The following is a 13979-nucleotide window of genomic DNA, read 5'->3' as shown; positions in this document are numbered from 1 at the left end:
GTGTGTGTGTGTGTGTGTGTGTGTGTGTGTGTGTGTGTGTGTGTGTGTGTGTGTGTGATGTTTCTTCAAACATCTGAGCCCAAAGCAATGGCTCGGTCATTACCACAGCACAGGGCAAAGACCTTTGACGTGAATTTAGGTTAAATACACAGAAGATTTGATCTCATTAGAGCTTCCACATGTGAAACAGTTTTTACACAAGCTGTTGCATAATCAAGACCAGATCCCCCTAATCAAGGTCATGTGAATCTTCTTGTCAGAATGGATGCAGTGGACCATAATGAGAAGGTATAAAAATTCTGTTTTAGAGCCAAGCAAAATATGTTGGCCAAAAAAAAAACTGCAAGGAGATTAACAACAGTGTTTTACATGTTTATATTTTACAAAGAATTAATCATTTTAGGGCCATTCTTTTGCACTGTAACAATTGTTTATAAAAATGAAACTATTTCCATCCAGAATTGTCAAAACTGTAATGTGAAAAATCTTATTTAGAACAACATTGGAATTATATTTTGTCTAATAAAGTGCTGCATAACAGAGCATCACAGATGTTAGATACTGTTTAAGTAAAATACAATTACTACTGATTTATTATTAGTAGTAGTAGTAGTAGCATTACAGTGACTATTACATACATTTACAGTGGTGATATATTTATTTAATACTTTTTCCTATAAATTTACCTTTAATTTTGATGGAGCTTTTATTTTTCAGTGTTTCTGAGTTGTTTTGATCAAGCAGCTCTGACTTAATGAAGGCAGATTCACACTCTGGATAAGCCGGTCGCTACGTGACTCAATAGGGGCTTTTCCACTGCATGGTACAGCTCGCTTTTTGGGGGTTTTCCACTGTGATTAGTACCTGATAATTTTTTTTAGTACCACCTCGGCCCAGGTTCCAAGCGAGCTGATACTAAATGTGACGTCAAAATCCTGCAGATCACTGATTGGTCAGAGAGAATCATCACTACCAGAGTCACTGGATTTCAGACACGCGACATCAACCCTCTAGTTTTAAAGTTAGCAACAACGATAACGGTATCATTTGTTTACGTGACTTTCAAATGTGAAAAAAGAAATGGCTGTGTGCAAAACCACGCCGTGGTCAATAAACAAGGTGCAGAGAGTCCACTCGATAGCAATGAGCAAAACAGAAAAGTATGGAAGTGGTTCGACCAAATGGATGCTATATAAAATGGCGAGCAATGGGAGGGAGAGTGCCCTGGACTCAGCCACGATGGAGGATGGTGTTATGTTAACACTATACTCTGCTTGAAAGCTTCACTTTATTCAGTTGACCAGCTACTGGAAAGCTTGCTTCTAAAACAACCAGGCCAATTTAACTGTTAAACTTATGTAAAATCACCATGCAACAACTGCTTTATGCAGCATGATGAGCTAGTAGCTAACTGCTAGCGGTTGTGTTATTGTTTTGGTCAGTTTGTGTCGTGTTTAAGATTATGTCACTGCAGTAGAGGTGGAGCAACTATGACGATCATCCTATAATCCTACCCAGTTGAGGGGCACTAAACTGCAGTGGAAATGCAAGCTCAGAAAAGTAAAGCAAGTAGAGTGGAGGCAAGTCAAACCGTAATCTGCTACAAACGGAGCGTGAGATGCTCATGATGGTGTTTTCCCTGTATGAGACTTGGAGGAGCATTAATAGGAATGAGCAGCCGGTGTCGGCACGACACTGTCTCCACACATTCACAAGCACTCAGATTTGAATTACATGCTAGCTATATATTCATCTCATTAAATCGCAGCTTTTGCGGTTAAATAATCTCACAAGGACATAATATGATTTTAATTTGTGGGCTAAATGTTTACGTAATGTCATTTGTACATCAGATGGTATAGTTTTTTGGTATCGAAGCATTTTTACGGGTACATGAGCGTAATATCGGGACATCTAATTACTAATACTAATACTTTCTCTTTACTTAAAATGGTGAGACAATTGTTACTAGACCATTTTTAGGTTGAAGGGATAGTTCACCCAAAAATGAAAATTTTCTCATCATTTACTCAATCACCTGCCATCCCAGATGTGTATGACTTTCTTCCGCAGAACACAAATTAAGATTTTTTAGACGAATATCTCAGCTCTGTAGGTCCATATGTTGCAAGTGAATGGTGACCAGAAGCTCAAAAATCACATGAAGGCATCATCAAAGTTATCCATCCACCTCCAGTGGATAAATCCATGTCTTCTAAAGCCATGTGATTGGTTGGTGAAAAACAGATCAATATTTAAGTCCTTTTTAATATAAATTCTTCTCACTGCCAAGTAAGTGGCAATATGTACAAAATAATGCAAATCACTAAAAACAAAAGGAGAAGCATGTGAAAGTGAAAAGGGAGATTTATAGGCCCTGTCCCAATTGGCACACTTGATTTGGACTTGCGGTCTTGTGCCCTTCATATACACATTCCCGCGGAGTCCATGAGACCATAGGGTGTGTCATTTGACATTTTAGCACTCTGAGGGGTGCTCACAAGCGCCCCCTTTGCACCCCTTCGTTTTCTCTCCCGGACGGGCGCTTGACCACGCCCCCGCTGCCACATACCCCCACCGCCCGACTCAGGCCGGGGCGTCATCCGGCCTGCCTACCACCCCCCCCCCATTTCTGGAGAGGAAGTCGGCGACAGCCATCTGCACCCCCGGTCTGTGGATCACCTTGAATTTAAAGGGCTGGAGAGCTAGATACCAACGGGTGATCCGGGCGTTAGTATATTTCATGCGATGGAGCCACTGCAGTGGGGCGTGATCCGAGCAGAGGGTGAAGGCCCGCCCCAGCAGGTAGTAACGGAGGGTGAGGACCGCCCACTTGATGGCCAAACACTCCTTCTCCACGGTGCTGTACTTAGTCTCCCTTAAGGAGAGCTTCCGGCTAATGTACAGCACCGGACGCTCTCCCTCCACCACCTGCAGAGTACGGCCCCCAGCCCTCTGTCTGAAGCGTCCGCCTGCAATACAAAAGGAGAGAGAAGTCAGGTGCATGAAGAAGCTGCCCCCACAAAGTGCGGCTTTAATCTGCAAAAACGCCTGTTGGCATTGCTCTGACCATTGGACCGGATCTGGAGCCCCCTTTTTAGTGAGGTCAGTCAGCGGGCTGGTGACATCCGAATAATTAGGCACAAACCTCCTATAATAGCCAGCCAGCCCCAGGAACTGCCTCACCCCCTTTTTGGTCTTGGGTCTAGGGCAAGTCGCAATCGCCGCGGTTTTGTCAATTTGGGGACGCACCTGGCCATGACCCAAGTGGAACCCCAGATACCGTACCTCCACAAGCCCAACCGCGCACTTCTTAGGATTTGCTGTGAGCCCTGCCCGCCGCAGCAATGGGTCACCATGGGATACTCGTGAACATCCCCATGCACACACCTCACCCTCACCAGTTTAGCTAAACCCAAAGCCCCGGGTTGAACCAAGCGTTGGTGGATGGTGGTCTGATTGCAGCCGGTATCCAGCAAAGCTTGGTAAATACCCCCCCGATCCTTACCGGAATCCGGTATGCTCCAGCCCGATAGGGGGCAGCCTGCGAGACGTCGGAGACCCGCACCACAGTCCCCACCTCCATCAGCGGACACTGATCCCGGAACTGGTCCGGGTCTCCGCACCTCCAACAGGCCGGCACAGGCGTTGCGGCCGCACTTGTGCTGGCGGGCGCCCCCACCTGAGGAGGAGAGCGGCTGAATGACGGGTAATGGGAGTGTACATTCTCCCATGGCCGGGAAGTTGGTCTCTGGAACCCTCCACGCCTGCGCGGGGCAGGAGTGGGCCCTGGGGAGAGAACAGAGGGAGAGAACATAGGGGAGGGGGAGAGGGCAGGGGCAGACACAAGGGAAGGGGAAAGAGAGAGAAGAAGAAGGCTCGTCCGCCCTCGGGATCGCCGCCAAGTGGTCCTCCGCCATTCGAACAGCTTCCTCCAGCGACGCCGGCGATGGCACTGGACCCACCCCGTCGTCTTCCGAGGCAGCCGTTGAACGAACTGTTCCAGTACCACCTGGTCGATTACTCCTCGACGCTGCGGTCCCCGCGAGCAGCCACCTCCGACAGGCGCCCCGGAGCCGTTGAGCTGAACGCGAACGGGCGATCGGACATTTCTAATTTCATGCCCGGAAGAGCTGGCGATTCTCTTCCGGGTCCGACCGACCCGCTGCAGAATAGACCTCTTCAGATCGGCGTAGGCCTGGAGGTTTGTCGCCGGCAGCTGCTGTGCCGCAAGTTGAGCTTCCCGGACAGGAGGGGAATCAGGCGGGCTGCCCACTGTTCGAGGGGCCAGCCCCAGATTTCTGCTGAGCTCGAACAAATCGAGGAAGGCCTCAGGATCATCTGCTGCCCCCATCTTCTGAAGCATGGGGGCAGCGTGAGCTGGTGTCCGGGGTCACGGTTGTGGCCGACGCTGCCTCCTGGCTGAGGAGGCTCGGATGGCGAGCCGGTCCTCTGCCTGAGCCCGCATGATTTCGAAAAATCGGCGATCTTGGTCCTGCCGGAGCTCAAGCAGGGATTGCTGGTGGCCTTGATGCAGCGTCGCAAGGGACTGGAGGACTTCTGCCAGCTGGGAGGACTCTATGGGGCGACCACTTTCCATGCTTGGAAATGTTGTTTCCTTTAAATTCCCGGGTTTCGGCACCAGTGTAGCACTCTTCACATGAAGGACGACAGGAAATTCGTATTCCCCACAAGGTAAGCTTTTTAATTCACATTGCTCTTTACATTATAACTTAACACACACAACACAATAACAGCGCACTGGGTTAGTCTGTCATCTTCCTCCCCTGGAGGCCCACTCGCTGCCCTTTTATGCCGCTCTCCCCGTGCTCACTGAAATTAGAGACAGGTGTTAGACATAATTTAGCTCAGGTGTAAGCGCCCTTACCGCTTTTCTCTCCCGGACGGGCGCTTGACCATGCCCCCGCTGCCACAGTTAGTATCACATTTTAGTCTTTAGTTTTTCTTGGTTGTTGGCAGATATGATGTTTCAAGCTTCTTGGAGAATTTGCCACAGTTCTTTTGTCTATTTAGGCTGTCTCAATTGATTCTGTCTCTCCTTGTAATCCCAGACTGACTCAATGTTCTGTGGTGGTCATGCCATCTGTTGCAGGGCTCCTTGTTCTTCTGTTCTAAGCTAAGGTTGGAGCGGTAGTGTTGAACTTGGGTCGAACCTGGCGACCCAAGTTCGATTCCCGCTCATGGCCAGCACCATCTGAACCTGTCCCGGGCCTCCCTAGGTCGACTCAGCCTAAAATGAGTACCTGGTGCTGTGTATAAAACATCGCCACTGGGGAGACAAAGGCGGTCGGGCGGCGGTCGGGCGTGGTCGAGCCTACAATACTGAACCTTTTCACAATATTCTAATTTTCTGAGATTCTGAATTTGGGGTTTTCATAAGCTGTAAGCCATAATCATCAAAATTATATCAAATAAAGGCTTGAAATATCTTACTTTGCTTGTAATGAGTCTATATAATATATTAGTTTCACCTTTTAAGTTGAATTACTGAAATTAATGAACTTTTGCACGATATTCTAATTTTTTCGAGTTTCACCTGTATATTGATTGCGCATTTCTTGGAAACCTTTTTTTTTTATTTAAATTTTCCCTACAGCACTCATAAAATGGTTCTTCGCCATCCAATAGAGTCTAATCTGATTGATTATACTACAACACAACCTGAAAGAAAGCTGTTGTTACTCATCCCTCAATGCTTAATTGGATGAATATATGTTCACATTGACACTCATGAATACAAATTAAGATGTGCCATTGGAAACCCGCCTCTTCTCAGCATTCCTCTTGCGCTGGTTTTCTAAGAAATTAATGAATGCTGATTTTATTTATTGTTATGTAATAATCTAAATAGCTATGCTCTCGACTTCCATTTGGATGCCAGTCATTTGTTTGAAAATGTTGTCTTCAAATCAACAAAATGGAACAAATGAATTACAAAAAGATGGCCATTATTGGAACATACTTCTTCCACCAAATTTTATTAATAAAAAATATAACTACTTGCACAAGCACACTGAGACAGCAGTACAGAAACATTTGGACAGTATTCTTTCCAAAATTAACATGTGCAGAAGCGTCCACTAAAAATAAGCTGTATTTATCCAAGGAATCATTAAATAGGGTCCAGGGCCGAACAAAAAACAGTTTGTTTGGATCATATGAAACACATTTTTTCTAGCGTGCTAATAAACAAGCTGCATCATAACAATATATGAATAGTGTGTCTTTATAATTACCAAAACATCTCTTTGACACATAGTAATACTATCTACAAATAATAATCTTCAATTTAGTGTATTTTATTAGCATGTACAGCAAAGAAAAAAATAAATTGCTTTCAAATGAGGTTACACAATTAAAGGTGTAAATGTTTGTCTTCTTATAAAGAAGATTTGCTGTGAACATGCTTGGGTGTTGAACAGTGCTATCAGTAAATAAATGAAATGCATTAAATTGTACGGTGGCCCCAAAAAGTCAACATTGATGTAATGAAACTTACATCACCCTTAAAAATATCTGAATGTCATTTCATTATATACAAGATTACAAACCAAGTAGCATCTGCAATAGCATTTTCACAGATTTAAAGGAATAGTTCACCCAAAAATGAAAATTCTCTCATCATTTACTCACCCTCATGCCACCCCGATGTGTATGCCTTCAGCTCTGTAGTTCCACTCAATGCAAGTGAACAGTGACCAGTATTCAGAAGGTCCAAAAAAGGACATAAAGGCAGCATAAAAGTAATCCATAAGATTCCAGTGGTTAAATCCATGTCTTCAGAAGCAATATGATAGGTGTGGGTGAGAAACACCCACAGATCAATATTTAAGTCCTTTTTTTTTTTTTTTACTGTCACTCTACACTTTTACTTTTACATTCAGACACTTACTAGTTGGGGCAGGTCAAAGGTGGAGAATTTAAAAAGTAGTAAAAAATGACTCCTATTAATCTGTTTCTCACTCACACCTATCATATCACTTCTGAAGACATAGATATAACTAATGGAGTCGTTTGGATTACTTTTATGCTGGCTTTATGCTTTTTAGAGCTTCAAATGTTGGTACCCTTTCACTTGCATTGTGAGGACATACAGATCAGTAAATGATGAGATTTAAAAAAATAAATTTAAAATTTTGGGGTGATTTTTTCCTTTAACTTTTCTGGGCCAATTTGCAGTGATTTTTAACAAACTTTCCCAAAGTAATTAAGCATGCAAGTCAGTCCTCTGTAAGTTCACACAGGTGTCTCAGCAAAGTAACCATTTCATTACATTAACTATGGACATGTTTTACTACTGTTTCACAACAATGTCCAAAACTATTTGTCTTCAGTTTGAATTTTATTTGTTTAGTTTTTTTAAACCTACTAAATTATGTATGAGAAATGTTTTGCTAATAATTTGTGCTGTATTTCGTAACCCTCCTATTGTCTTTAGAAACTGCACCCTCCTTTTGTTTTTATGGGTCATTTTTAACCTGTATTGAAAACCATTAAAAATGCATCAATTCTTGATTAGTGTACAATGGCACTAAAGTCCCCCTTATTATTAATGGAGTAACATAATAAAATGAAGTAAAAAAAACTTGGCAAAAGTTGACCAAGGATGTCTCAGACTTTTAGCATTTTGTAATATCTTAACTATATTACAAATAATTGAGATTTCTTATGCTTGTAAAAAACACGACATTATAGAGTTACAATTTTAGTACATGACAAATTCACAAATTAATCTCTTTTGCTTTTTTCATCCGTCAAAATGGGCCAAATTTGCACTCTCATTGCAACAAATTCATTCCTACCCACTCATTTCAAACAATTTGTTTGTTACAGGGGTTTAGGGAGGTGCTGTAATAGCTAATTCTGCTAATCATATGTTTTTTGAGAAAATACCACCTTATAGGTCTTTTACTATCAGGGGGATTTCAGACACATTATAACCTATAATCTAAAATCATGTTAGTAAACGTATTAACTAACATATTACCCGTTCGAAACTGCAAAAATAAATACTGTGTGTGTGTCTGTGTGAACAAACCCCGTTTTAGAAGAACGTTTTTGGGAAAGATGCAGTACCCAGTGTAGCAGGTGGGGGAGCTAGAAAACAGTATAAGAGCTAGGGGCTAAATTTAAGAACATTTAGAAATATTTTTAGGTCAAATTTGATTCATAGATGCACAAAAATATTCTTAAAGCTGTATAACATCCAGAAAGTTGAAAGATCACAACTGCTGCTTCACATATGGGTCAGATTTGACCCGTTTTCTCTTAAACAATTATTTATAAAAATTAATTTTCTTTTTTTATTTTGTTTGTTTTGATAGTCTTGACAAACACATGATGTTTTGTTCCAGTACCAAAAACTATGCAGATTTTTCTTTACCTGTCCTGAGTCAAAAATGACCCTATAAACATTAGGAGGCTTATAATAAATACCACTTTGTTTGAAGTTAGCGCCTTAAGTGTCCAAATACTTTTCGGGGCCACTGTATACTGTTTTGCAGAGCTTTGATGAATATGAAATCCCAAAGCACAATTTAAAATCAAACCCGCCCTTGTGCTTTGGAACTTCAGGGTGAAATACTGAAAATATGCCTGTTGATATGTACTGTTAACCTTTGCATTTTGTAATGCACCAGATGCCTTTCAAAACCTTAAAATCATTTTGCAGTTGGCAAACATCACCTGCACATACATTAGTAAAAGTAGTCTTGATTTGGCACATACACAACTGTAACATTTCAGTGCATGGTTACTTTTGGAGGGTTGGAGGAGAGTGGTTATTGCATTCAGTAATGACACATTGGTAGTCGTTATTGTCTAGGAGCTGGCAGGGCTTGCTGAGGAGGGCGTAATCTGCCCAAGTGGGGCTGCACAATACCCGGCCGTGCCCACTCTGCATGCCCGCTGCTGCCTGCAGGGGGCGAGCTGGGCCCAGCCATCTGCTCGCCTGTGGGAATCTGCTTTAGAGGAAGAATGCGCGTACCATCCATCACTGCCAAAGCTCTTTTTGCCACAGCAGAACAACACTGAAATTGCATTCCTCCCTTCAGCAGTGTTGAAATGCATGAGCACATCCAAGCCCAACACACACTTACTCCACACTTGGCACAAGTTGGGTGCTGGGTAAGGGGGTTCTTTTCTACATGCTTGTGTGGGGGTGTATGTTTGTACATGCACTGACAAATTTGCACATGACATGCAACTGTTCTGGCTGTTAGAGGCAGCGTCCTCAAGTGCTCAAGGAGAGAGGGATGGCATGCACAGGAGCAGTATGACATTTTGACTTAAGTCACTCACATTGAAAGGAATATTAATATCTATGGGCAACATCTGTGGTATTACCGCAGAGAAGTACCAAGTCTGGCACACTGTAAATTATCACAGAAGAGTTTGTAAAAACGAATGGGAAATGCATTTACAGTAATAAAATTGGAAGTCAAGCAGGCAGCACTCCAAATAAGCCATTTTAAGTGCATAATTGTGCACAGGTTTTCTGTTCAACTTTACAAACATGCCAGAGATGCTGTCCATAGACTTTATCGAGTAATAGTTCACCTAAAAAATGAAATATCCTGTCATTATTAAATCACAGTCTTTTCCAAATCCACTCCTATTTGATTTTATTTCTATTGTGGAACAACAACGGGGACATTTATCAGAATATTCAAGCTGTTCTTTTCCATGCAATGAAAATTGCCAGTAAAAGTGGACCATAAAAGCAGTCCAGATGACTTTTGCCTTAAAAATGTTGCTTGACAGATGTGATCAGCATTTACTGGTATTGTATGGAAAAAGAGTTTTGACATTTTGCTACAACAGGTGTCTGCAACCTTTTTGACATGACGTGTCATTTAAATTTTTCTTTGTTAATCACTGTGCTCACTGTGATACATTTGTGCAAATCCAGATGATCTGTTATCCCAGCATATAGCTGGGCAATATCGAATATTCGTGAGATTAACGTAATGATTTGGCTGATGATACAAAATTAAGTTAATACAAGTTAAGCTCAGTTGACAGCATTTGAGGCATAATGTTTACTATGACAAAGAATAATTTCTTTAAAAAAAAGCACAAATCTTGGTTACAATGAGCAATAAATGGGGCATAAACAATATGTTTGTAAACATGATTTCAGTGTGATAAAATCACTTACTGACCTATTCCGTGTAAAGTTATAACCAATTTTACAAGTTTGTTGCTATGACGATATAATGCCATAAACCCTAAAACGACTGTAAAAACACTGATTTAAACAACTGTACTGCTTATATAATTCAAGTTTTTTTTGTTGAAGTGCTTTTATAAAATTGTGACTTTGACTTTAAAGGAATATTCTGGGTTCAAAACAAGTGTAACTCAATCGACAGCATTTGTGGCATTTATTGTGTTGATTACCACAAAAATGTATTTAGACTCGTCCCTCCTTTAAAAAACATCACGGTTACAGTGAGGCACTTACAATGGCAGTGAATGTGGGCCATTTTTGGACAGTTTAAAGGCAGAAATGTGAAGCTTATAATTTTATTAAAGCACTTACATTAATTCTTCTGTTAAAACTCTATACATTATATCGTTAAGGCAACAAAGTTGTAAAATTGGCTTTAACTTTACACAGAAAAGGTGTGTTTTTGTGGTGTGAAAGGTGTGAAAAGTGATTTTATCACACTATAATCATGTTTACACACATATTGTTTGTCTTGTGGCTGTACTTTTGAAAAAGTGGTATTTTAATGTTCAGAAATTGACCCCCATTCACTTCCATTGTAAATGCCTCACTGGAACCCACATTTTCTTTTTTTTAAAGAAAAGGAGGGGCAAGTCAAAATAATTTTTTGTAGTAGCTCAACTTGTATTGACTATTACTTTAAAAAAATGTAACCCCACCGTCATTGCCTTTTAAGGACTGTGTATGCTGGGTTGAGTGTCTCTTCTTTTTTACATAAAATGCTGTTCTGAAAGCAAAAAAAGAAAAAGAAAATTTAGGCTGTCATCCGCTCAACCATGCAGCGCAATCAACGCAAAGTGGAATCGTCCAATTGGTGGTACTTATGCCGAAGGTTGCCGATACCTTTCCTATAAGAATCTACTTTTGCACCTCACAGAAGAAAGAATATCATATTGGTTTCATGAAGGTGAGTCAAATTATATTTTGTATTTTTGGGTGAACTATTCCTTTAAATTGAAAAAAAAAGAGAATGTTCTTTTAAGAGAACTTGTATTGTGTCAGCCTCTTGTAGAGTTGACAGTATGTCAGCAGATACACTGCTGACGCATTTGGCTGCAAACGTGTGGCTGCTTTTGCAAATTTGGAGAAAAGGAAATATCACCTGTCAAAGGTCTGTGAGTACTTCCTGTGAGAGTGGGTATTGCCATATTGCAGTCTCATCGGGTGCTACTCTCGCTGCCATGAAAATGGTGCCAGTTACTGAAACAGAATTTGGTTTCCATTTTTGTTTTAAGCTTACTGTATGTACTGTATCTCTGTTTCTTAAAACAAAACTGCTCTATGTACACTTTTTACTGATTATGTCCTAAATATCAGAGTTGGTCAGCAGGGCAAGGACCCTCTCATCTGAGAAAGAGTGTCGAAAAGGGCTTTGTCTCTAGACACCAACCCCTGCTGTGGGCTGGAGTGATTCATGACAGCCTCCGGCACATCGTGAGCAGCCCAATATAGAGACGACCACCATTCTCCCTCCCTCTAGACAATACACGTATTTGGGTGTAGAATACCGTTTCCATGGCAGTGAGTAGCAGCATGAGTGAAAAGCACACATGCAGCAGTAAGTGTGTGTGAGTGGCGAAGAGCATGCACTGAGCTCAAGGCAGCTTCTTTTTGTCTGGGGAAACATACATTGAAGTATTGAACAGCACAATGCCACACCGTCCACTCGCAGCCTCGATATGGAGTTTCACGTACATGCCTGACCCAGCAACACCTATATACTCTCTCCTCCAAACAGTTTCAGCGGTTTATATATGACAGCTCTTTAGGCACAGGCTATATGGCTACAATTCAGTCTACATCAGGCATTCCACTGCATTATGCACAGGCTTCAGAAAGCATGCTTAGGCAGAATATCAATCATCCTAACAGCTACCAAAATAAGACGAGAAACTTCATTAACGCAACCATTACTCAAGTAGAAAAAGAAATCTCCCAAACAATTCTCCCATACTATTGCCTCTCAGAGACATATTGCCATCTTACTTTGAACAGAGGTTACCAAGCGATTGCCTCCAAGTTCAATCTCTGTGAAAGAGGAGGGGAGGGTGGGGGGGGGGGGGTTAAGTAGCAGAAACATTCCCTTGTTACTAATCCGTTCCCAGAGGAACACTTTAATAAGATTTATGAAGATGCTGGATATGTGCATTTATTTATCGCCTGCACACTGCAGTGTTGCTCCCACTTGCCCCTCACAATTCACAATCCGTCTGTTCCAAGACGTCACTTGGGGGAATGCCTCCACCACTTGTGCTTGATGATCTCTAAAGGGGAGAGAGGGATTGTTGGTGGGAAAGACTTCAAAGTCATCCTTCTCGCCCTGTCGTCTCGTAATCGCGAGAGCCAGAGGAGTTGAGTGGCAGTGCGTAGCACATGTCCAGCTCCTCCACTGGTTTCCCGTTATACGTAGTCCTGCAGGCTGTAGCCAGTCTTATTATCCAGAGGTGAGAGAGAGCAGTACTGGTGCTGGAGCTGGTCCTGTTGTTGCTGTTGTTGCAGTAGTTGCTGTTGCTGCTGCAAGAGGAGTTTGTCTGGAGGGAGCAGTATCAAATCCTGGGGGCCATGCCGCTTACCCGAGCAAGAGAAACAGAAAATGGATCCACCCACGAAGAGGAAACCAGATGAGATGAAGGCTACGTAGACGGCACCGCCCGGCTCAAACTTGTTGCTCTCGGGCACGTTGGCATCGAGGAAGCTGACAATGACCTCATTTGTGTACCAGGAGGCAGGCACAAGGCAAAGGAAGCCGGAGGCCACGAAGCAGGATCCGGCCGCCATGGCGGCGTGGCGTTTAGCGCGCCATCCCCCACCCCAGCGAGTGCACTTCAGACCCAGTGAGGCCAAACACAATCCCAGCGCCGCCAACACACAGGAAAGCACCATAGTGGTGCGTGCCGTCTGCAGGTACGCGGGCAGCGCCAGCACAGAGTATTTCAACGTACAGCTGAACATGCCCGTGCTGTACCAGGTGCAGTCCATCCACAGCCCCTGCATTTGAGAGATGGCAGTAATGATGTTGGAGCCAACGTCCGCGCTCACCTTCCAGTTGGGCAGTAATGTGGCCACCGTGGCACCCAGGATGCCTAGCAGTGCCAGCACGAAGGCAAAGATCTGCGTGCCCGTGGACGCCATCCTGCCGTGGATCTTAACCCGGCCAACATTCACCCAGGCTTGCCTAGTCTCCTCTCCTTCGGTGGCAACTGCAACAGCAGAGACGTCTCAGCATTTGCGCCTTCCTGAGGAAATAAGCGAGAGAATTACACTAGTGTCCTCCTCCCCCAGCACACTGGGAACAAAGAGAAGCATGCACACAGTACACATGATGAGGAAGCAGGTTCCTGACTTTGATTTTAGTGCTGCTGTTATGCCTTTTCTGTTCATGCCTCATGCCGGTATCTGGATAGAACAAACGAGTTATAGGAGGAGTTGCAGTGTATGCACTCGGCGTTGCGATATCTCATCACTGAAGTCTGTATCAGTTTTCCATGCAATCAGGTAAATGAAATAAAGTATCGTCTTCGACACACGTGCACAGCTTGGCTGCACATTTTTCTTTTCATTTGTATTAGGCAGTAACAGAAACCTTTAATATTGTGTCTCACAGCGGAGATTGAAAGGTTTATTTATAATAAGGAGAGGAATGCAGAAATCCTGTCCTTACCTCGGCTGGTGCAGAGCGAGCTATGACTCGTCAGGTCTCCGAGCACACACACAAACACACACATAC

General features: G+C 43.0%; 2 protein-coding genes across 3 annotated transcripts in view; one reads left to right on the top strand and one right to left on the bottom strand.

Annotated features, from left to right (window-relative positions):
* Positions 1-13979, top strand: part of tfb1m (transcription factor B1, mitochondrial) — a 66193-nt gene that overhangs the window by 28786 nt on the left and 23428 nt on the right. The window lies entirely within an intron of this gene.
* Positions 12226-13954, bottom strand: LOC127662799 (claudin-20). The gene is made up of 2 exons (XM_052154149.1): positions 13914-13954; positions 12226-13488 (listed from the first exon to the last, which is right to left on the bottom strand). The coding sequence occupies exon 2, from the start codon at positions 13382-13384 to the stop codon at positions 12653-12655; it is 732 nt and encodes a 243-aa protein (XP_052010109.1). The 5' UTR covers positions 13385-13488; positions 13914-13954; the 3' UTR covers positions 12226-12652.

Source organism: Xyrauchen texanus, chromosome 22, assembly GCF_025860055.1.
Source record: "Xyrauchen texanus isolate HMW12.3.18 chromosome 22, RBS_HiC_50CHRs, whole genome shotgun sequence".
NCBI classification, from domain to species: Eukaryota; Metazoa; Chordata; class Actinopteri; order Cypriniformes; family Catostomidae; genus Xyrauchen; species Xyrauchen texanus.
This window is presented reverse-complemented; position numbering and strand designations above follow the sequence as displayed.

Coding starts and splice junctions, on each gene's coding strand:
- LOC127662799 (XM_052154149.1), bottom strand. CDS start 13,384: ATGGCGTCCACGGGCACGCAGATCTTTGCCTTCGTGCTGGCACTGCTA.